This window comes from Pelodiscus sinensis, chromosome 4 (genome assembly GCF_049634645.1).
Source record: "Pelodiscus sinensis isolate JC-2024 chromosome 4, ASM4963464v1, whole genome shotgun sequence".
In the NCBI taxonomy this organism is placed as follows: domain Eukaryota; kingdom Metazoa; phylum Chordata; order Testudines; family Trionychidae; genus Pelodiscus; species Pelodiscus sinensis.
This window is the reverse complement of record NC_134714.1, coordinates 15,732,779-15,754,193: the sequence shown is the minus strand read 5'-3', so window position 1 is coordinate 15,754,193 and position 21,415 is coordinate 15,732,779. Positions and strand designations below refer to the sequence as shown.

Genomic DNA, 21,415 nt, shown 5'->3' with positions numbered 1-21,415 from the left:
CACTAGGCTCTTAGGTGACTGCTACAGAGGAAGACCTTAAGAAAAGCTCTAAAGCTTGTCTTTCTCCTCAATAGAAGTTGGTCCGCTGAAAGACATTGCCTCACCAACCTTGTCTCTCTGCTATAGAGGAAGTCAGACTTGTTGATGCCAGAATCTGATGGTTAGTGTTTGACACCAGATTTGGAGAAACTGACTGGAAGATGTATATAACCCAGGCTCCTGGACCCATTCAGTCACTGTGCCATTTAGCATGAGTTACTGGCACTGGCTTTCAATGAAAGAGTCACACTCAGCACATCAGTCAACATTTTCCAAAACTGACAACTGATTTTGGTGCCCAACTCAAAATATTTTAAGAGGCCTAATTTTTATGGTTGGTATTTTCTGAAATTCAAACCTTAAAAGAGGTCTGTCAGGAGGGGCATGCCAAAAACTGATGTCAGTGCAACACCCACTTATCCATAAAGTAGGGGGTGAGACCTGTGCACATGAAATATGAAATTATCATCATATCAGTGTTTCTGGGGTGGCATTCCAGAGTGTGTGCAAAGCATGTCCTGTGAACCCCTCAATTTTTCTTCCTTCTTTCACTCTACCCCCGATACCAATGACATACTAACATTCAGGAAGTTACCCTCCTTTTGGCTGAAGAATGCATGAGCCTCTCCTTTTAAGTCATTGGCTGTAATGCAAAGCAGCAACAGGAAAATGAGAAATCAAGCATTAAAAGCAAGCAGAACACGGAGAGGTCTTCTACATTCTTCGAAGAGATTCAGAAAACTCCAGAATGGAGAAGGTGTGGACGGAAACTAAACTCAGAGCACATTACATCTATATTAATCTTACAGTTACTTGACACATCCACCAACTACATTTTCAATTACTTGCTTTATTTTTTAATGTATCAGTCAGTTTCCACGTGTTTAGAACAGATGGTTTTCAATCCTTGTGAGACATTAAATGATTATTTGATTACTCTGCTGACTCAAGACAATAAGAGTTCAAATCAAATTTGCCCTTGGATATAAAATACACGGATCATGTATTTGTTCTGTGGGCAGGCAGGCATATTTAATTGAGTTCTGTCCCATGCAAAGCGAGAGGCACATTCCAAAGTTCTATGAAAGGTTACAAGTTGAGCAAACATCTCTGTGTGAGGAACAACACTTCCACTCCCCTGGATCCATAGTTGTCTACAGTAAACGTACTTCGCCATTCTCAGTGGGAATTCTGGTTAAGCCTTTCAGTGCAGATAAGAAACATGTTTCACTCAGGGCATGTCTTTACTTTCTGCACTGGAGATTGATGTGCTGGTATTTGATTTAGTGGGTCTAGTATAGACCCATAAGTTGAATGCTAATGGCAGCACCAGCTGGCACCTGTACTCCTGGCAGTCACGAGGAGTAAGGGAAGCCAGCCTTGTGACTTAAGGTAAGCTGACTCCAGCTACGTAGAATACATAGCTGGAGTTGCATACCTTAAGTCGCTCTTCTGGCCTCAGTAGTATAAAATGCAAGGAAAGAGACTTTACGATTCACTATCCAGACTCAGAACATCTGGGACCAAACAGAAGTCTCAGATTTTAAGGTGCTCTTCAGCTACTCAGAGCAGTGGTTTTCAACCTTTCCTCGGACTGCAGATTGAAAACCACAGATTTAGAGTAAATAAATGTAGGTAACACTAATGCATGGAAGTATCACAGAACACCAAGCATATGTATAATTTTAAGCCACAATGCCCTTGAACATTTCTGTTGACGTGAAATGCAAACACCCTTGGGTCAATGCAAGTTCTCACCTGCACATCGTAGAGAAACTTGAAGTTACTTGGCTCCCGGGAGGCTCTCTGAACTGCCTGAGCTAGTGCAACAGCTCCTTTCCCTCCCTCTGCCCAGTGAGTGCACTTCACAGCCTCGAATGCTCCAGCTTCTTTTGCTAGTTGAATGACCAGTTGCAGCTCAGCCTCCGTATCAGATCTGTAACAATGTCAATACACACACTGGTAGTACTCAACCTATTTGTTTGTCTGTTTAAAACATATAGCATAGATCTTTTCCCCAAAATATCCTACCAGGCTGAAGAAAGCAACCCTAGAAGCCAGAAGACTATCTATCAGCCAGGAGAGACTTTCATACAGGCATCTTTAGACCTCCACTAACTCCATGAAAGAAGCCAATTCACAGCAGCACATCCAACTCTCTCCCCATCTGCTCTGCTACAGAAATCTATAACTGACACAGCAGCATCCTGTATATTCAGCAGTTTCTGTCCTACATAGAGGTTAGCGTCACCAGCATAATTTTTGTGCTAGGATTTAAGAAGCTACCATGAAAGCTAATACCGTTGCTGGCCTATGGATAGAGATAGAATGGATATAACACACTTCTCTCAGAAGCAAAAAATGATATTGTGCTACATATTACTATTCAGAAAGGCCACGTCTCACCTTGATAGAGGATCGACACTCTGGTGATCGATCTTCTGTGGTTCGGTGTAGAGGGTCTAGTAAAGACCTGCTAAATCAAACACTGAGGGCGCACTGAGTGTCTCTCCCACCAACCTCCTGCTGTGGAGATGGCGCCATGTTCGCCTTAAGGTACGTTGGCTTCAGATACGTTATTTACATAGGTGGAGTGGTGAGCCTTAAGCTAACCTTCCCCAGAGTGTAGAACCCGCTTTATGGTGGCTAATTTTTAGCTGATTACTTCATTTCAGATTGGCTGCGATCTGCAACTGGAATCAGCTTAACACCAGTTCAATGCTTGTAGCTTGTATAAAAAAGGACAGTAGTTACAGTATGGACTATTATGTAGTTAGTCTTCAGGACACCAGAGGCATCTTCTGAACACCATTATTTGGCTGGCAAGAATGAAAATTATTGGCTTAATAATCAACAATTCTATTTTATCAAGATTAAAACTAGCTGGAGAAAGAATTTAAGAGCTTGACAAAGGATCTGTCTCTAATATTTGACAGACAATTTTGTTTAATGCAAGATACTTGTTGGTAGCAGTTTATATATCACTTGTACAGAAAGCAAGAAAAAAAATGGCATTTTAGAGCACCGGCACTTCACATTTGTGGAAGGTGACAAACAGCTCTACTAGCCTGACTTACTTGAAAGCATTGACGGCCACTACTACAGGAGTACCAAAAGTCCGGGCATTCTGGATTTGTTTGCCTAAGTTACTACAACCTTTTGCCAAGAGCTGAAGATTCTGTAACGATAACAATGAGAAACGAGATACAATTTGAGAGGTGCAGTGAAACTTTAACCAGGAATCTATGACTTTAATGGCAAATGGAACTAATAATGGTAATGGTATCAAAATGGAAATAAGACTTAAGAGGTAAATTTCCACACAGCAGCTTTCTACTAACTTCAGCAGATAAGTTACCTTAAGGGGAAGGAATGACCATCTCTAACCAGAACAATGAAATCAAATACATTACTGGTTTAACAGCTTCAGTTAGCCTTAGCTACCAACCAAAGATACAAAGAATCAAGTTTCTGAAGTTCCTTTCTTTTTAATCCATTCCCTGCATAAACAGAGACAGAAGCTCAAACACTCCTACAGTAAAGCCTCATTTTCATCCATGACACATTCTTGTGAAGTGTTGAATGTCATTAACACTGAATTCAGTGACACTTTGAAGTTTGTGTTAACAGCTTTGGATTTGTGCATATTTACATTTTGCAGCATTTCAGGTTATCAGCATGGGACTCTGGCCATTTGATTCCTAGTTGTGCAAAGCGAAATTCACACAGAAGCTCCACAAGCAAAGATAAGCATCACTAACACACAGGGACCCAGCTAAGTAGCTATACAAGTACATCTATGCAAAGTTGCAACCTTAACCTTTACCCACACTTGCAAAAACAGGGTTCTTCTGATGTCCAGAAAGTCTGCAAAAGGAGTAATTACACAGAAACCTTGAATAGTTGACAGGACATAACAGTGTTTTAGTAAGGCAACTAATCTATATACGGCTCCAAAACTGAAGGGTCATATGCAGCAGAATGCATAACAACATAAAAAGAAAATCAAGCACTTGGACAATTACATGAGCTCAGGAGAAATCAAAAGCACTGAACACTGACTAGGTCAAATTATGATAACTGCTTGCAAGGGCACAGCCTAACTGTCATTATAAAAATGAAATATTACAGGCTAAGATAAGAAACATTCTCTGACAGCAACAGAAGTGACACACACTAGTTACTGGTCGTGCATCGCATGACAATTGAAGCAGTTGGTTAGCCAATGGCAATAAGTGGACTTCTAATGACCAGGATTACCTCTTCAGTGTATTCCTTTGGTAAGGGGACCCCAGCAGTGACCTGTAAAAAAAACCCGAAGAGACTTATGAATACTAGTAATTTGCGCTGGGTTGAATTTCATTTCAGGTTAAGAATTAGATCCTATCCTGCAGTCGCCTTTCTTCAGAAAAGATGAGTGAGTGTTCGGACTACAAGGGTATTAGAGATTGCATATCCCAAATGACGGAGATGTCCCAGAGTGCAGAGGCTTCATTACAATAATAAAATAAGCAGGGCTCGCAACTCTAATGTACTTAGGGGATACTTTATTAACTTCTACCCACCAACAGTCCCAAAACAAAAGCATGTGCACGACAGATTGTCAGAAGAGCCAGTGGCACACACAAGTGCTCATTAATAAAAGCATGTACCTCTCTAGGGTCCAGGCTGAAAAAAATGACTCCCCAATGTGATTTACTTGCCAACAACCATTTTAGCCTCTCATACCGGGGAAGTGCTCCAGAGCAAAGATAAGGGGACAACGGACTGGGGAAAAGACTGGAGGAGTGGGGGGATGAGCAGAAAAAGACACAAGTAGAAGGCAGAAAGGATCAAGAACGAAAGGGCAGGCAAGGGCTGACAACTGCAAAATTGATTTGCTACCAATGTGGGGGGAGGTTTCCAGTTCCTAGGAGTGTCTCTTTGGGACACAGGCTGCATCACCAGAGCACGTACCACATGGATACTTGGCAGCGTCTGCAGAAACCACAAGGGCAAACAAGACAGCGTAACAGAGCACTGGCCACCAGAAGGAGCCACAACTGCCAGACTGTCTCACCAAATCAAGTGATTATTAGAGTCTATGGAAGGCCAGAAAACACAGCCTGACAGAAGGATCCTCTATTGGAAGCTAGAGTGACCAGAGGTCTCTCTTTTGACCAGAACACATGGTCAAACAGGGATCTTTGGTGGCTATGATCTGTTGACTGGCTGGTGGTGTCATGCAGAAGGGCTGGCAGGCTCCCTGGTGCCTCCATTCTGCCTGGCTACTAGGAAGCAGCTGAGATATCCCCTCAGGCTCCTTACATGTAGGGGTAGCCAGGAGGCTCCTCACACCCCAAGCGCTGTACCTGTCTCTCCCACTGACTTGGAACTGCAATCAATGAGAACGGCAGAGGCAGCATCTGCAGACAGGGCAGCATGCAAAGCCACCAGGCTGTGCCTCTGCCTAAGAATTGGATGTTCTGCTGCTTCCAGGAGCTGCTTGAAATAAGCACTGCCTACAGCCTCAATCCTGAGCCCTGCTCTGATCCTCCTCCTGCCCACTGAACCCCCCAATCCCAGCCTGGAGCATCCACCTGCAACCCAAACCACTCATCTCCAGCCCCATCCTAGAGCCAGCACCCCCACCCACTGTCCGAGCCTGAATCTCCCTCCCACACGCTGAACCCCTCATCCCCAAAATGACAGAAATGTAGCCGTGTTAGTCTGGTGTAGCTGAAACAAAATACAGGACTATGTAGCACTTTCACCAAAATGAGTGAGTGAAGCTGTGGAGAGCAAGTGATGGGCAAGGAGGGTATGGAGTGAGGGGGGAGGGGACTCGGAGAAGGGGTGGGACAAAGGTGATCCGTTTTGTGGGAGTAGAAGATTGGCAATCCTGTTGGAAGTTATTGTAAACCTGCCTCTCTGTGCGGGCCCGTCTGAGGCAGCAGATTTCTTCTGGAACAGCAGGGCTTAAATAAACATAGTTTGCAATAGCAGATACAGAGCAAAGTGCAGATTAAAGAGCCAGACCTATGACCCAGGGGGATATCCTGGCCCCAGTGAAATCCACAGGAGTCAGTTTTTACCTCTAGCTACACACTGGACTTCAAAACGATTCATTTATCAAAACTGTCGCTTGGGCCTACACAAAGCTTGCCTAATACTCACAGTGGGTCCTCCTCCATGCATTTTCAGAGCTCTGACAGTGGCAACCAACACAACCACATGGGGCCGAAGGCCAGAATACCGACACTTAATGTTGAAAAACTTTTCCATGCCAATATCTGCACCGAAACCTGCTTCTGTCACTGTAGAGGGAATGGAGAGCACATTAAAATGGAGGGCAGAGAAGTCAGCTCTCTGTAAAAAACAAAAAAACAAACACCCTGAAAATCTCTTTTGCAAAAGGAAAGTCAGGAAATGCATAAATTTACCGACAAAGCCTTCCTGACCCACGAGCTTCAGTGCAATTTTATCTGCCAGGACAGATGAGTTGCCATGTGCAATGTTGGCAAAAGGTCCAGCATGAACAAACACTGGAGTTCCCTGGAAGAGAGAGGGCAGAAAATAATCAGTACTTTCGAAACTTTGTCAATCTAAGTACCACAGCATCTAAGGTTGAGAAAACACGTAGGCTACGTCTACACTCATTCAAGTAGGAATAAGAGATCCTCCGGAAAAGGGCTTTATTCCGGAGGATCGCGCCAGTCTAGACGCTTTTTTTCCGGCTTTTCCCCAAGCCGGAAAAAAAGCGGCGGACATGTTTATTTAAATCCGTGGGGGATATTTAAATCCCCCGCGGATTTCCCTATTCTGACTTACCTGCTTTGCATCCCTTTTCCGGAATTTGTGGCCAGTGTAGACATAGCCACACACTACTGGCATACAGCAGTTCTTAAAGCCGCCTGATCAAACGTTCGTTCTTAGTAGTAAGAATTTGAAGCAAACAGGATTTTAATAATCTGCAGAAGTGGGGATATTAATCCTCTCAGGAATGAGACGGCTAAATTATAATATTTTATAATTATAATTATAATTATAATAAATTATAATATTTTGCACTTCCACAGCTCCTTCCATCTGAGGCTCTTATAACACTTCACAAATGTTGTATCGTCCAAGTATTAACAGACAGGAAAACTCAGGCAGAGAGATATTAAGGCACAATTTTTAAAAGGCATTTAGGTGCACCTGACAAGGAGGAAGGGGAGCTCCAGGGGATGCTTGTATCCCAGGTCAGAGAGAGAAAAGGAACTCCCCATTACTTTCAGCAGAGGAGAGGATAGTGCATGTCCTTGATCCCCTTTACTCTACCTCCCCTGACTCCAGCATAACAACTAGCAGGTATTCAGACAGGACATGGGATCACATGCCTCACAACTTCTGCCTCCTCCCAACCATAGCCCCATGTGGAAAAATCCTGCTGCAGATGCTTGTGCCAAGCACGAGTCAAGTGAGCACAGAGCAGCAAGTAAGCTTGCTGGTGTTGCTGGGAGTGGGCATTCCTTCCAGCAGCCCCAAAGCACATAGGAACAAGTGCCCTTCCCTTGGACTAACAGGGAACACAATTTCCTGCTATAAAAAAAGGGGAGGGGACGGCGCATTTCATCTCTCTCAAATGCTGCTTGAAAGAACGCACAGGAGAGGCAGCTCCATTTTCACAGCCATCAAATGAAATTAAAGCTTTGCAATTAAATCAGCTTCTCAGCCTTCATTCTGACGTTGCCAGTCTAGTGAGTGTACCTGCAGAAGCTGTCAGAGAAAGAATGTACCGCTCACCTCTAACGTCTGCATGAGGTTCGGCTTAACTGCATCTTTCATTAAAACAGCCAGCGCACCAGTCACTCCCTAAGGGAAAAGAACAAAGGGGAACAGAACATCAATTCCCAAGATCTAGTAAGGCTGAGTTCGTACCATTCTTAAGTTCCCACTCAACACCCAGGCTCTTCCTCCACCAGAGTGATAATTCAAAGAACCGAGCTAGCAATGGTTACTGATGTACCAGTTTTATGATTCAGCATGGCTCACCAAAGAATGCAACATGCCCCAGTCATGAAATCGGGAACCGGGGGGCGGGGAGGGGGAAGATCATTGCTGTAAGAATAAGACATACACGTGGAAACAATGCATCGTGCTAACCACCTCGGCTTCTCTTCCAAATTGCAGCATTATTCCCTTTCATTGATAGTATCTAATCCCATGTAAAGATTTAAGCAAAATCTCAAAGTCTTTCAATGTAATTTTTTTTAAAATTTTAGTATCAAAACTTCTATTTAATAGCCTCAGAACTAATGCATTTAACTGCCGCATTCTGGCCAGCACTATCATGCAGAAACCATTTTTTAAAAACAGCAAGCAAATGCTCTGGTAGCACTTTATAGACTAACAAAACATGTAGATGGTATCATGAGCTTTCGTGGGCACAGCCCACTTCTTCAGAGGACCAGAGTTATGATTACAGGATAAGGAAACTCGAAATAAATAGGAGAAGGGAAGGGGGAGGGGAGGAGAGAAAGATGTTCTGTCTCCTATTTATTTCGAGTTTCCTTATCCTCTAATCATAACTCTGGTCACCTGAAGAAGTGGGCTATGCCCACGAAAGCTCATAACACCATCTACATGTTTTGTTAGTCTATAAAGTGCTACCAGTCCATTTGCTTGCTGTTTTTTTTTCTGTAACAGACTAACTCGGCTACCCCCTGAAGCTCCTGAACATTTTTGTAAAAGTGAATTTTGGTGCTTGCAAGAAGTGCCCAGCTGTCCTCACTGGGGACTAACGTCTTCTAGTGATCCACAGAACAGGCTCAGCATGAGTAGAATGAGCTTCTCTGGCTAACCGCACCACCTCAGTCCTTAAGATGCCTGAAAAGGGGTAAAAAACAACAAATGGTCTGGTAGCACTTTATAGACTAACGAAACAGGTAGATGGTATCATGAGCTTTGGTGGGCACAGCCCACTTCTTCAGATGACCGAAGTTATGAGTTGGGGATATGAAAACTTGAAATAAATAGGAGAGGGGAAGGGGAGGAGGGAAGAAAAAGAACATCATTAAGTATCTAGAGAATTGGTACCGTATTTTCCGGCGTATAGGGCGACTGGGCGTATAAGACGACCCCCTATCTTTTTAATTAAAAGATAGGGTTTCATCTTATACCCCAGCGCCCTTCCGCCTCCTTTGCTCCCGGTGTCCCTGGTCTGCTGGAGATGGTCCCCAGCAGACCAGAGGCACCGGGAGCAAAGCCGCCAGGAGCGCCTGGGCTCCCCCCCGCGGCTTTGAAAGCCTCGGGGGAATCCGGCGGGGGGGCATCCCAGGCGCGCATGGGCTGCCCCCCCTCCGGAGCCCCTCCGCGGCTTTGAAAGCCTCGGGGGAAGCCGGCGGCGGGGCATCCCAGGCGCGCATGGGCTGCCCGCCCTCCGGAGCCCCTCCGCGGCTTTGAAAGCCTCGGGGGAAGCCGGCGGGGGGGCATCCCAGCTGCGCATGGGCTCCCCCCCCGCCGGAGCCCCTCCGCGGCTTTGAAAGCCTCGGGGGAAGCCGGCGGGGGGGCATCCCAGGCGCGCATGGGCTGCCCCCCCGCCGGAGCCCCTCCGCGGCTTTGAAAGCCTCGGGGGAAGCCGGCGGGGGGGCATCCCAGGCGCGCATGGGCTCCCCCCCCGCCGGAGCCCCTCCGCGGCTTTGAAAGCCTCGGGGGAAGCCGGCGGCGGGGCATCCCAGGCGCGCATGGGCTGCCCGCCCTCCGGAGCCCCTCCGCGGCTTTGAAAGCCTCGGGGGAAGCCGGCGGGGGGGCATCCCAGGCGCGCATGGGCTCCCCCCCCCGCCGGAGCCCCTCCGCAGCTTTGAAAGCCTCGGGGGAAGCCGGCGGCGGGGCATCCCATGCGCGCCTGGGATGCCCCCCCGCCGGCTTCCCCCGAGGCTTTCAAAGCCGCGGAGGGGCTCCGGCGGGCGGGCAGCCCATGCGCGCCTGGGATGCCCCCCCGCCGGCTTCCCCCGAGGCTTTCAAAGCCGCGGAGGGGCTCCGGCGGCGGGGCATCCGGCGTACAAGACGACCCCCGATTTTTGGGGGATGTTTTTTAACTTCAGAGGTCGTCTTGTACGCCGGAATATACGGTACTTAAACTTAGGCTGATAAAAATCAAAGTCAATATATAGACTCCTAAAACAGGAAGGATACGTTTTAGGAATCTATCTATAGACTTTGATTTTAACCTGTTTAGGTTTTATCTGTTTACCCATCCTCCAGATACTTAATGATGTTCTTTCTCTTCCCTCCTCCCCTTCCCCTCTCCTATTTATTTTAACTTTTCATATCCCCAACTCATAACTCTGGCCATCTGAAGAAGTGGGCTGTGCCCACGAAAGCTCATGATACCATCTACCTGTTTTGTTAGTCTATAAAGTGTTATCAGACCATTTGTTGTTTTTTTCTGTAACAGACTAACTCAGCTACCCCCTGAAGCTCCTGAAAAAGTGAGTGCTCTTCATGCACATTCCTCACCTATTAGAGTCATTGGGAAGGTCATTTTGGGGACTGACACCACTCCATTAAGAACAGAACTGACTACACAGCCCTGGCAGGAACAGGAAGGAGTCATTACCAGCACCGACTGGATTTGAATGAGCAAACCAAGAACCATCATTAGTGCCCTGAACCTTCCAGTCTCTTTCAAAGAGAGAATTTTATTCTCAGTGGGGTTGTAGTATTTTAAAATTATACACAAGGAGAACTTGCAATTATTAAAAAAGAGACACATACTGGTTCGTGTAATTCCTGTTTCAATCTCATTCTGAAAAGGTTTTGTTCACATTTAATGGATCAATTTTAATTTTAACCAGCTCCAGAAGAAAATAATGAAAATCTGCAAAGCCATATTAATATCCTTTCTATCTGAGTTCTATATAATTCAGTGGACCCTTAGAGAGTTCTAACTATTCCCCCAACTATTCAGCTGTTTTTGTATCCTACAAGGAACCTGTAGCTATTAAGTTTTTCTCCAAAATTTCTTCCCAATTTTCTCAGACTTCCAGACAGAACAGTTATATTGCTGCTGTATGTGCTCTGGCTACAGGGCCTGGACAGACACAGCTCCCATGGAATCAGCTAGAGTTTTGTCTGTGTAAGGACTACGAAGTGAGGACTTTACCACATTAGCTTGCGAGACTGAGGTGGCCAGCTCTATGGCAATTCACATGAATGGCCAAGAGAAGCAGTGGGTTAGATTTGATGAGATCCCCTACTTTGCAATTAGGTAAAGAGCAAATATAATTCAAAACTGATTGTACCCGAATTCCAAACAGTATTAAAGCATCTCCTGTCTGCCTGAGTACCGAGAACGTTTGTCTCCCCTGGCTGTGGTTCTGCGCTATCCAGGTGTTTAACTGGAACGGTCTTTGGGGCAAGAGTTGAGATTTGAAAAATTGATTGGTGGATTAATCCCATTCCTTACTCTGGACTGTGTGGCTACATGCCCTAATGGGCTTTGAAAGACTCAACCAGGGCATTTTCAGTAAAGGGCCCCCAGTTTTGGAACTTAGCTTAACGGTTCATCTGCAGAACTCAAATCTCCGATATTGAGTTCTGGGCACCCTGAAAAGTGACTGTTCCACCAAGACTTAAAGAGGGGCAGGATGGGCTGGAGGAGCCTTAGTATTAAGGTATATGTGATGGGTCCTACATTTGAAAATTAGTCCCGGGGTGGGTGGATTTTTTTCTTGATACATTTCATACAAAGACCTAGTTTTCTGGAACGGCTTACTGCAACCAATATGAAATAAATACAGACATTTCCAAGTGTCTCACTGCTTGCTGATCGTTGCTTTCTGCAAATGAGGCTTTTGAAAAATATTGCGCCAAGTTCAGCAATGATTCACACCTATGTGGCCTTAGGGGGGTGACAAATGGACAGTGTTAGTGGAAAATAGTGGACTATTTTCTGTTTTCCAAAAGGCTGTTTTCTGGAGACCTTGCGCTCACTCACAAATAGCTGCAGTTTTTAAAGGGTTTACCAAAATCAGCATTTGTGCCATTGCATATTTCCCCATTAATTTTTAGGGCTGAAGCCTCAACTTCATGTACACGCTCCTCACTGAAGTCAGAACTCACACTGAACAAGACCAGGATATCATCCTTAATTTAACAGCCTATTATCCTTCACAGTGTGGAACCATCTCCTTACTGTTTTACACCACAGGACGTTCACTTGCAACAGAGTTTTACATTTAAAGAACGTAGCAATTATATGGCACTCTTACAAGATCATCTGTCGTCACTGGCTCTCCTTTCTTGCTAGAGGCTACCACCATTTTGCCCAATCGTCTTCTCATATCCTCTAGCCCATCAGTGAGTGCCAAGACCGCCATAATTTCACTTGCCACTGTGATGTCAAATTGGGCCTATAAAAAACAAGAGGGGAAAAAACAAGCAGATAGGTGTTAGGTGCTGCTAAGCAGAAATTTTAGCAGCATTAAATTCTTCAAAATATATTTTTGTCCTTTCAAAAGAGATCTACAGTATCACAACCAAAAGTGCTTAACATTCAGTGTTTAAGTAGGATTTTTCAGCAATTTCAAGAAAAATGCATAGGAACATTAGTCTGCTAACATCATTTGACAATATATTTGGCACACAATTTAGTTAGTAATTTAGCATCAGAAACATAGTATTATGTTTTGTGCCTGAATGTATTTTAAAAAGCAATCTAAGTAATTGGTCTCAGTGCTGAAGCATGTGAAAAAAACCTCTAATACATTTAAATAATGGAGTCCCTGGAATAGCTATAAATGATTATTGTTGCACTAAATAAAATATATTTTCGCATGTTTTGATTTTAGGTAACCAGACTCTACAGTGATCCCAGTCCTCCAGGAAACCAACTTTCAGGAAAGAAAAATGTTGGTGATCAAAATTTAAAACCAAAGGCAGCAGGGTTTGGGAGAAGGAACTATAATACTGCTCTGTTTCATAACCTCATGCCTGCATTTGAACAGGAAAATGGCAGAACACACATTTGCTAATTCCTAAAGGAAGAAATCCTAAGATGAACATCACAACTTTATTTAGGGACTGTTCTTCTCCTGCATCTTTTTCAAAAGGTTAAATGCCCCAAGAGGCAGTAACCAATTACCGTTCGTGTGAAGCCTTTCTCTGTCGGAGACTGCCCGATAGTGATCTTCCTCAGGAACCTGTCATTTGTGTCTATCACTATGGAGGGGGAGGTGAGATTGCAGGGAGACAAAAAGAAAACACCACATCAAGGTGACATATGTGATTTCAAACTCCAAACTGTCCATGCTGTCACTCAGAAAACTGACAAACATCACTTCAAGAAGCACCAGTGATGAGAAACACAAGACTCTTTTAAAGAAAAAATAAAATTCTACTGAACACACACAGGCTGTGTCTACACTGGCATCCCTTCCGGAAAGGGATGCTAATGTAGCACTTTGGAATAGGCAAATCCGCGGGGGATTTAAATACAGGCAGTCCCCGAGTTACGCGGATCCGACTTATGTCGGATCCGCAGTTACGAACGGGGCCCTTCCTCTCCCTGGTCTCCAGCAGACCAGGGAGAGGAAGCAAAGCGGCGGAACACGCGGGCAGCGGACAGCCCAGACGCGTCTGGGCTGTCAGCTGGCCGCGTGCTCCGCGGCTTTGCTCTGCTCTCCGTCCCCCTGGTCTGCAGACCAGGGGGACGGGGAGCAGAGCAGAGCAGAGCAGAGCAGAGCAGAGCAGAGCAGAGGAACACGCGGCCAGCTGACAGCCCAGACGCGTCTGCAGACCAGGGGGACGGGGAGCAGAGCAGAGCAAAGCCGCGGAGCACGCGGCCAGCTGACAGCCCAGACGCGTCTGGGCTGTCCGCGTGTTCCGCCGCTTTGCTCCAGACGCCTGTGGTACAGCAGCTGGGGCGCTGCCGGTTGGTCCCGTAGCGCTGCTCTGGGCGCCACTGGACCAACCCAGCAGCACCCCAGCTGCTCTGCCCCAGGTGTCCCCAAGTCAGCAGCTGCTCAAAATGACCAGTGGCTGACTACAGGAAGCCCCTGCCCCGGGCTTCCTGGAATCAGCCGCTGATCAGTTTCAGCAGCAGCTGACTTGGGGATGCCTGGGGTTCTTAAGTTGAATCTGTATGTAAGTCAGAACTGGCGTCCAGATTCAGCCACTGTTGAAACTGATCAGTTTCAGTAGCGGCTGAATCTGGACGCCAGTTCCGACTTACATACAGATTCAACTTAAGAACAAACCTACAGTCCCTATCTTGTACGTAACCCGGAGACTGCCTGTATCCCCCGCGGTATTTGCATTAACATGGCTGCCGCTTTTTTCCGGCTTGGAGATAAGCCGGAGAAAAGCGCCAGTCTAGACGTGATTCTCCGGAAAATAAAGCCTTTTCCGGAGGATCTCTTATTCCTACTTTCAAGCAGGAATAAGGGATCTTCCGGAAAAGGGCTTATTTTCCGGAGAATCGCGTCTACACTGGCGCTTTTCTCTGGCAAAAACCCCGAGCCGGAAAAAAGCGGCAGCCATGTAAATGCAAATGCCGTGGGGGATATTTAAATCCCCCGTGGATTTGAAATTCCAAAGAGTCTCATTAGCATCCCTTTTCTGGAAAGGGATGCCAATGTAGACACAGCCTTTTAGTATCAATCAGTTCTTTTTTAGTGCTGCATTTCATAACAGAATTGAATGTGAGAAATATTCATTATTCACTACAAACTTGTAAATTTAAATATTTCACAGTATATGCCAATGTTGTTAGTCTTATTAAGTTTTGGGAGCCAGATCTGAAAACATGTTTCACTCCTCATTGTTGATATAGGATAGTATCTGAATTAAAAGACATTAAAATAAACCAGGTTTATAAATAACTTTTTTGGTTTGCCTTTTTTAGTAAAATTCAAATCAGCCACTTGCACAGACCAAAAAGATCATGGAATCATAGAAACACAGAATACCAGAATTGAAAGGGACCACAAGAGGTCAAGTCTAGTCCCCTGCCATCACGGCAGAAGCAAGCAGCATCTAAATCATCCGTGATAGATGTCTATCCAACCTGCTCTTAAATACTTCCAGTGATGGAGATTCCACATCCTCCCTAAGCAATTTATTCCAGTGTTTAACCACCCAGACAGCTTGGAAGTTTTTCCTAATGTCCACCCTAATCCTCCCTTGCTGCAATTTAAGCCCATTGCTTCTTGTCCTATTAGCAGAGGCCAAGGAGAACAATTTTTCTCCCTCCTCCTTGTAACACCTTTTCAGATCCTTGACAACTGCTACCATGTCCCCTCTCAGTCTTCTCTTTTCAAAGTTAAACAAGCCCAATTCTTTCAGTCTTCCCTCATAGCTCATAATTTTTGTTGGTGTAACTATTTCTACTAGGGGTATGTGTGTGGGTTTTTTAAAACCACTATAGTTATTCCAGTACAAGCCTTAAGGTGAACCCAGTAATACCAGCATGTTACTATATCTTATATTACTACAGCTTTTTCCAGTACAAGAAATGTAATAAAGTAGCCTGGTATAAGCCTGTTCAGGTATAACAGTATAGAAAACACATTGCAACATGTGTGTGTTGACAAAGCCTAATTAAACAACTACAAGAAACCTCCCACACTTCAGCATTGTAAGTCTTATAAAATGTGAAGAAAAAAAGAAATAGAAACAAGTGATTTTAAAAAAACATTAACATTTTTAAATCTTGCTTTTTTACAATATTAATTTTATAGTTATTTAAATAATAATAATTTCTATCCACCTGGATCAAACTACAATTTAAATGCTCAAAAGACATTCTTTTCTTAATGAGATGCCACATATAGAAGAAGTTTAACATTCACTTTAGAAGATTCATTCAGGCTGCAGTCCTCAGTTACTCAATTTTTCTTGCTATAAACAATTAAATACAGAGAGTTAAAGCCATCTGTTCCAAACTATTCTAGAGGGAGTAAGAGTCCAAACAATGCTGTTTCTGACATTAAAATAACTGTTTTAATTAATCTGATATTACTTGCTGGCAGCTGTAACGGAACCAACTAGGAAAGTAGTGGTATCGGTCAATAAAAAGGTTTAAAATCTGCCAACAGAATGACCAGATTAAATTCTATCACACAACGAACATACACCAAAAAAGTGCAATTAGTTAAGATTTACTAAATCAAACTCAAAGGGCACTCCCGCTGGCATCTGATACTTCTACTCTTGCCAGGAGTAAAGGAAGAGTTCCCGTTGGCCTGTGGGGATACTGCCAACTCCAGTTACATATTCTACATATATGGAGTTGCATACCTTAAGCTGAGCTGCTGGGTCTCAGTGTAGACCCGGCCTTTGTGTTTTACCAGCATAGTATCTGAGCACCTCACAGTCTTTAATGCTTTTTATCCTCACAACACCGATGTGCAGAACAACTTTGGAACTCTGGTCCCAACTGACTTGCTCATGGTCATGCAGACAGTTGTTAGAGTACAGAAGCAAACCTGGTTCTCCCAATTGCCAGCCCTACGAACTTCCCTCCCTCTTAGGGTTGCGAAGAGTAGGTGTAACCCACCCACCTCGTGTGGTTACTGAGGAATGCAAGTGGTACCTAGACCACAGCAACAGTTAAGACCAAGAGAGCTCTACAGCACAGGCTAGGAGCCAGCTGGCTTTTAGCTCAGAGGATAGAGGCTCCTATACTCAGCTCCAGAGGTCCCAGGTTCAAATCCACCTGGGGGTGGTTACATAGGCAGCTAACCAGGGCTGCCAATCTTTGTGTTCTCTCACTGAGCTACTGGCATACAGCTTTGCAGCAATTAACTAAATTTCACCTCTGCAAATCAGCATTCAAGTCATCTGGTCAGCTGCTCAAGAACTGAGACTAGAAAAAGAGCCCGAAAGTGAATGTACGTTACTAAGCATCCACGATGTCAGACTCCCTCCCTGACATCCCGTTTGACAGTCAATGCAGCTCCCCGTACATTTACAACTCCTCTTCTCACACATTTTTCCATGCCTGTCAATTCAGCTCCAGTACCTCTTTGCCATGTTATGGTGTCTGGATCAATATCCAATCGCACAAATTTGTTTCTCTCTTCATCCGTCAATGTCCCAGGGTCAGTTTTCTCAATACCCAATCTCTGCGAGGTGAGAAGGGGAAAGGGAAGAAATAAATAGTCAAATGGTTGAAGGAAATGAGCTTTTATTAAAACGATCAACTTTTGCACAGCAGGTTTCCCCATTTTCAGCTATAACAGGAGGGAAAGGGTGCCTCCCTACAGCTACATTTCCCTACATAAAGCAGCAGTCAGAATCTGTTTCTGAAGCACAGTGTGCTACTAGAAATTGCAAATTCTGTCACAAGGCAATGTGTATAATCCAGTCCCTCTCAGAGTGAATGTCAATGTTAACCGCCAGCGATGTTTTAAAGAGGAAAGGAAGCCACCTCCGTCCTCACCCTCAATCATGCAAAGCTCTACCTTATATGCTTGGTTCTAAGCATTAATCTCCCCTGATTGCTCATTACTTGGCGTGGTATCATGTGCAGAGCCATAAGCAATGCAACGCTGCTTCTCCAGCACATTTGATACAGTGCACAAAGGAGTCACTGAACAATTCTGTCACAAGACAGTCGACATCCCAGTAAGTACTGCCTGAAGACCAGGAACATATTGAAGAATGGCAATTTGCCCAGATGTTTAACTGAGAGAGGCATTATCTCAAGGAGCTTGATTCAAGTACAAGCTTAGAAATGAGTGAAGCAATGGAACTGATTTAGGAACAGCAAGTATTTTATTTGGACAGCACAGTCCTACATGTCCCCAGAAGAGAGGCAAGAGGGGAGGAGTTCTGCTCTGTTCTCCTAAGCACTAGGGGTTCTCAGAGCCAGCAGGACTTTTTTTTGCCAGCTTTAGCATCCTCTTCACACCTCCACATTCTAGCTAGCAGCACCCTGGCAACAGAGGATGGGCTAGGGCTCCCTGCAGAGCCTGTCAATAGCTCTCCATATAATAAGCCCTAGCACTTGATGTGACCTAGCCCAGCAAAGAAGGAGAGGCTAAAACTGTCAATCAAACATGAGACATTATAGTCTGGTAATGATACAAAAGTTTAGTCTCTCCATAATCAGACTACTGTTCTCCCAGTGGACACCTATGTAGGATGTGCAACATAAGAGGAGTCATGCAATTCTGAGTGCCGCTGGCTGTGTTAATAGGCAGGACTATTCTGGCCAAATGATTAACGAGCAACTCCAATAAAGGCCCCAGAACTTACCACCTAGATGATCCTGTCGCTACTATGAAATAGAACTGCTAAAGAGATCAGGAACACATGGTGGTCCATGCTTTTTGCCGAGCACTAGACAAATGACTCCTTTTTCATACAAAGTTCTAGTAATTTAAATGATCATTGAACAACTGCGTGCCTAGAGGAGTGCAATTCAGTGGAGTATTTTTCCATGTTAAAAAATGGACACAAAGAATGTGCAAATAAATCACATCTCCTTTTTTGCCCAGCCTGTATTAAAATACAATTTCTAGTCACTCATGTTCTGAAGGCCACGTTTTTATGTGCACTGCCACAATAAATACCATAGCAGGAAACATTTATCTTCAGTAGTGAATGTGTAGTTACAGGCAGTCCTTGGGGCAGGGACAATCTTTATTTCTGATGTTATGCTGCAAAAAGGACACTGAAATAACAGCTGGTTATTTATAAGGGGTCCTTGTTTCTTCCTAACTTCCTTGTAACTTACTCATTCACTGAACAGTATATAGAGTTAGACTGAAACCTCTTCAGGGAGAGGACTGTGACATGTCTTTAGCTGGGGTAGTGCATTTTTGACCAATGTAAGTTTTTTGTAATTTATCTTTTCACAGTTCTAGAAACCTACCAGGCTCGATCAACTCACCTGCAATCTTCGGAGCTGAATATCAGAGAACTTCCTAACACCATTGATTAGAGGCACCAGGCGGTTATAAAGAGCCTTAAAAAAGAAGATACAATTAGCTGCTGCAAGGTGTTCAATAAACCTTATCAAAATAGACTGTGCTCAGCACAACACAGGAAGGAATCAATCACGTTTTCTCGTACCTGATCAGACTGAGTTAGCTCATGGAACATACGAGCATCGATAGCTGCAGCTACTAGATTATTGGCTGCCGTGATGGCGTGGATGTCCCCAGTCAGATGGAGGTTAAACTATCAGAAAAAAATGGACATCAGTTATTTAACCCCCCTTGTTTCTCCCTGGTTTGTGATAGCCAGATGGAAAGAGATATATTAATAGCAATGTTTCTGGGGGAGTGGCAGGAGGAAAATTGCTCTGTAAAATGTGTGGAACAGAAGATGGAATTCATCTAAAGCAGAAACATGCCGCCCCCACATTTATGTCATTTTACAAACTTCCTGAACGAAGTGTTCAAAATGAATTTCTCATGCAAGAGGCAGTTCCCTCAGCTATGCCAGGATCATCAAAAGAAGGTTTCACAGACAATGGGAAAACATGGTTATGCTACCTTCATTTCAGACAACTGATCTGATTTGTGCAGCATACGGGGATGAGAGGTTAGGATTTACAGCTGCTGCTTTTGTCCTGGCATTTAGAATTGGAGGTTGGGCCAGCAGGAGAAGAGGAGGATGGAATTAGCATAACCATGCATAGGAGTGAAATGAACAAAGGAGACTGTGCTAGAAAAGTCAGAAGAGATGACACAGCAAGAGCCACAAAGTCTTAATACCACAGACTCCAGAAACCTCAATGACTAATGCCTTAAAATGGACCGAGGCTCAAAAATAGAGCAAGCCATGTACTAATAACCACAGTCAATCTTATTCTAATACGTACAAATATACTACTGTTTATTGCCTTATTTTTCACCTCTTGTTTTAATGCCCTGTACTGGCTAAGCTCTTCCTGGGCTGGAGAATGCTTGCAAAAGGCACCCACCAATATCTCAGAGCCTGTACTATGATGACTAGCTCCACAGACTTGCAGTTTTTTTAAAAATTATGTTTTGATTTTAAAAACCCCATACCACATAGGTCAGACAGAGATCTTATCTAGTCTGATTTCCAGGGACAGAAGGATTGTTCCTTTATTGTAGAGGGGCAAGTGTTTTGGCCATTCTAGTTAAGTGTCCCAAGTGACTGGGATTCTGCACCTTTCCTTAAGAGATTATTTTTCCTCCCTTGAATTCACCAATATCCCCCTCAGTACCATGCTAACTAAAGCTTTGCCCTCCTTCACATTTATACTTTTTGTTGATTAGACTCATGAATCTCCCTCTACAATACCCTTGTCATTTCTGCTCATCTTCCTTGAATGCCCGCCGATGTGCCACTACATTTCTAGCACATGCGGCACCTAGAATATATTTGCTCTAACACAAGAGACATTGCCTCCTCATTCACTGTCAAAAAGCCCCCAAACACATTAGCTTTGCTGCTGCCCTACCACATTGCATATTCCAGTCTAAAGCCATGTTTCCACTTGAGGGAAGATCCACGCTGTGGCGGTCAATCTTCCAGCATTCAATTTAGCAGGTCTAATGGACCACTAAGGGCATCCCTGTTGGTGCCAGTACTCCTTGCTGTTGTGAGGAGTAAGGGAAGTTGATGGGAGCGTTTCTCCCATCGACCTCCTGCTGTGGAGATGGCACCAAGCTCAAGCTTAAGTTAGGTCAACTCCAGCTACATTATTCACATAGCTGAATACCTTAAGCCAATCTTCTGGGTATAGTGTAGACCTGGCCTAACATACTGACCATTAACACTGCTACATCTTGGACTTACTGCTTTCCAAGTTTCCCTTACCCATTGTATATTAATAATCAGAGATATTTACGTGGAAGCAGCACACAAAAATAAAGTGTTCCTGTAAACCAGTGGTCCTCAACCTTTTGGGGCTGCTGGGTGCCCGTGGGCGGGGCCGCACATGTGCCGCGCGCCCAGGGCACAAGAATGGCTCAGGCTGGCCCTGGTCACTAGGCGGGTGCACATAAATTCCCCAGCGGGCACCATGGTGCCAACGGGCACTACATTGGGGACCATTGCTGTAAACAGTCACAGAGAGTGCTGCTCAATACTCTTCCCCTTAGATCTAAAAGAGGTTTACAAAGGAAGGCCATTGGTACCCCCACATTACATATGGGAAATCGAAGCACATAAAATTAAAATGGTTTGCTTATGGTCATGCAGAGAGTCAGTGGTATAAATGGCAAGGTAATCAAGTCCTCGTGATTCCCAGTCCTATAGCCTATCTACGAAGCCTTCCATTTAAAACAACGAAAGATAAACACTCTCTCTCCTTAAAATAGCTGAAAGAAAGTCAGTACCCACTCTCATTTCCCTACAAGCAAGATAAAGTTCAGGAAGTTAACTGACTACAGCAGCTCCTCTCACTGTGATTGATTACTACACAGTC

The 21,415-nt window shown here is 44.6% G+C and overlaps 1 protein-coding gene across 2 annotated transcripts in view; it reads right to left on the bottom strand.

Annotated features, from left to right (window-relative positions):
- MTHFD1 (methylenetetrahydrofolate dehydrogenase, cyclohydrolase and formyltetrahydrofolate synthetase 1) overlaps positions 1–21,415 on the bottom strand; it is a 75,441-nt gene that overhangs the window by 9,789 nt on the left and 44,237 nt on the right. For both annotated transcript variants that reach the window (XM_075926399.1, XM_075926400.1), the window contains exons 14-24: positions 19,084–19,191; positions 18,902–18,976; positions 17,027–17,129; positions 13,148–13,224; positions 12,276–12,416; positions 7,807–7,875; positions 6,462–6,573; positions 6,196–6,335; positions 4,300–4,341; positions 3,117–3,217; positions 1,798–1,975 (exon numbers count right to left, since the gene is read on the bottom strand). In XM_075926399.1, coding sequence (XP_075782514.1) covers positions 1,798–1,975; positions 3,117–3,217; positions 4,300–4,341; positions 6,196–6,335; positions 6,462–6,573; positions 7,807–7,875; positions 12,276–12,416; positions 13,148–13,224; positions 17,027–17,129; positions 18,902–18,976; positions 19,084–19,191 — 1,146 coding nt within the window. The remainder of the gene's footprint in view (positions 1–1,797; positions 1,976–3,116; positions 3,218–4,299; positions 4,342–6,195; positions 6,336–6,461; positions 6,574–7,806; positions 7,876–12,275; positions 12,417–13,147; positions 13,225–17,026; positions 17,130–18,901; positions 18,977–19,083; positions 19,192–21,415) is intronic.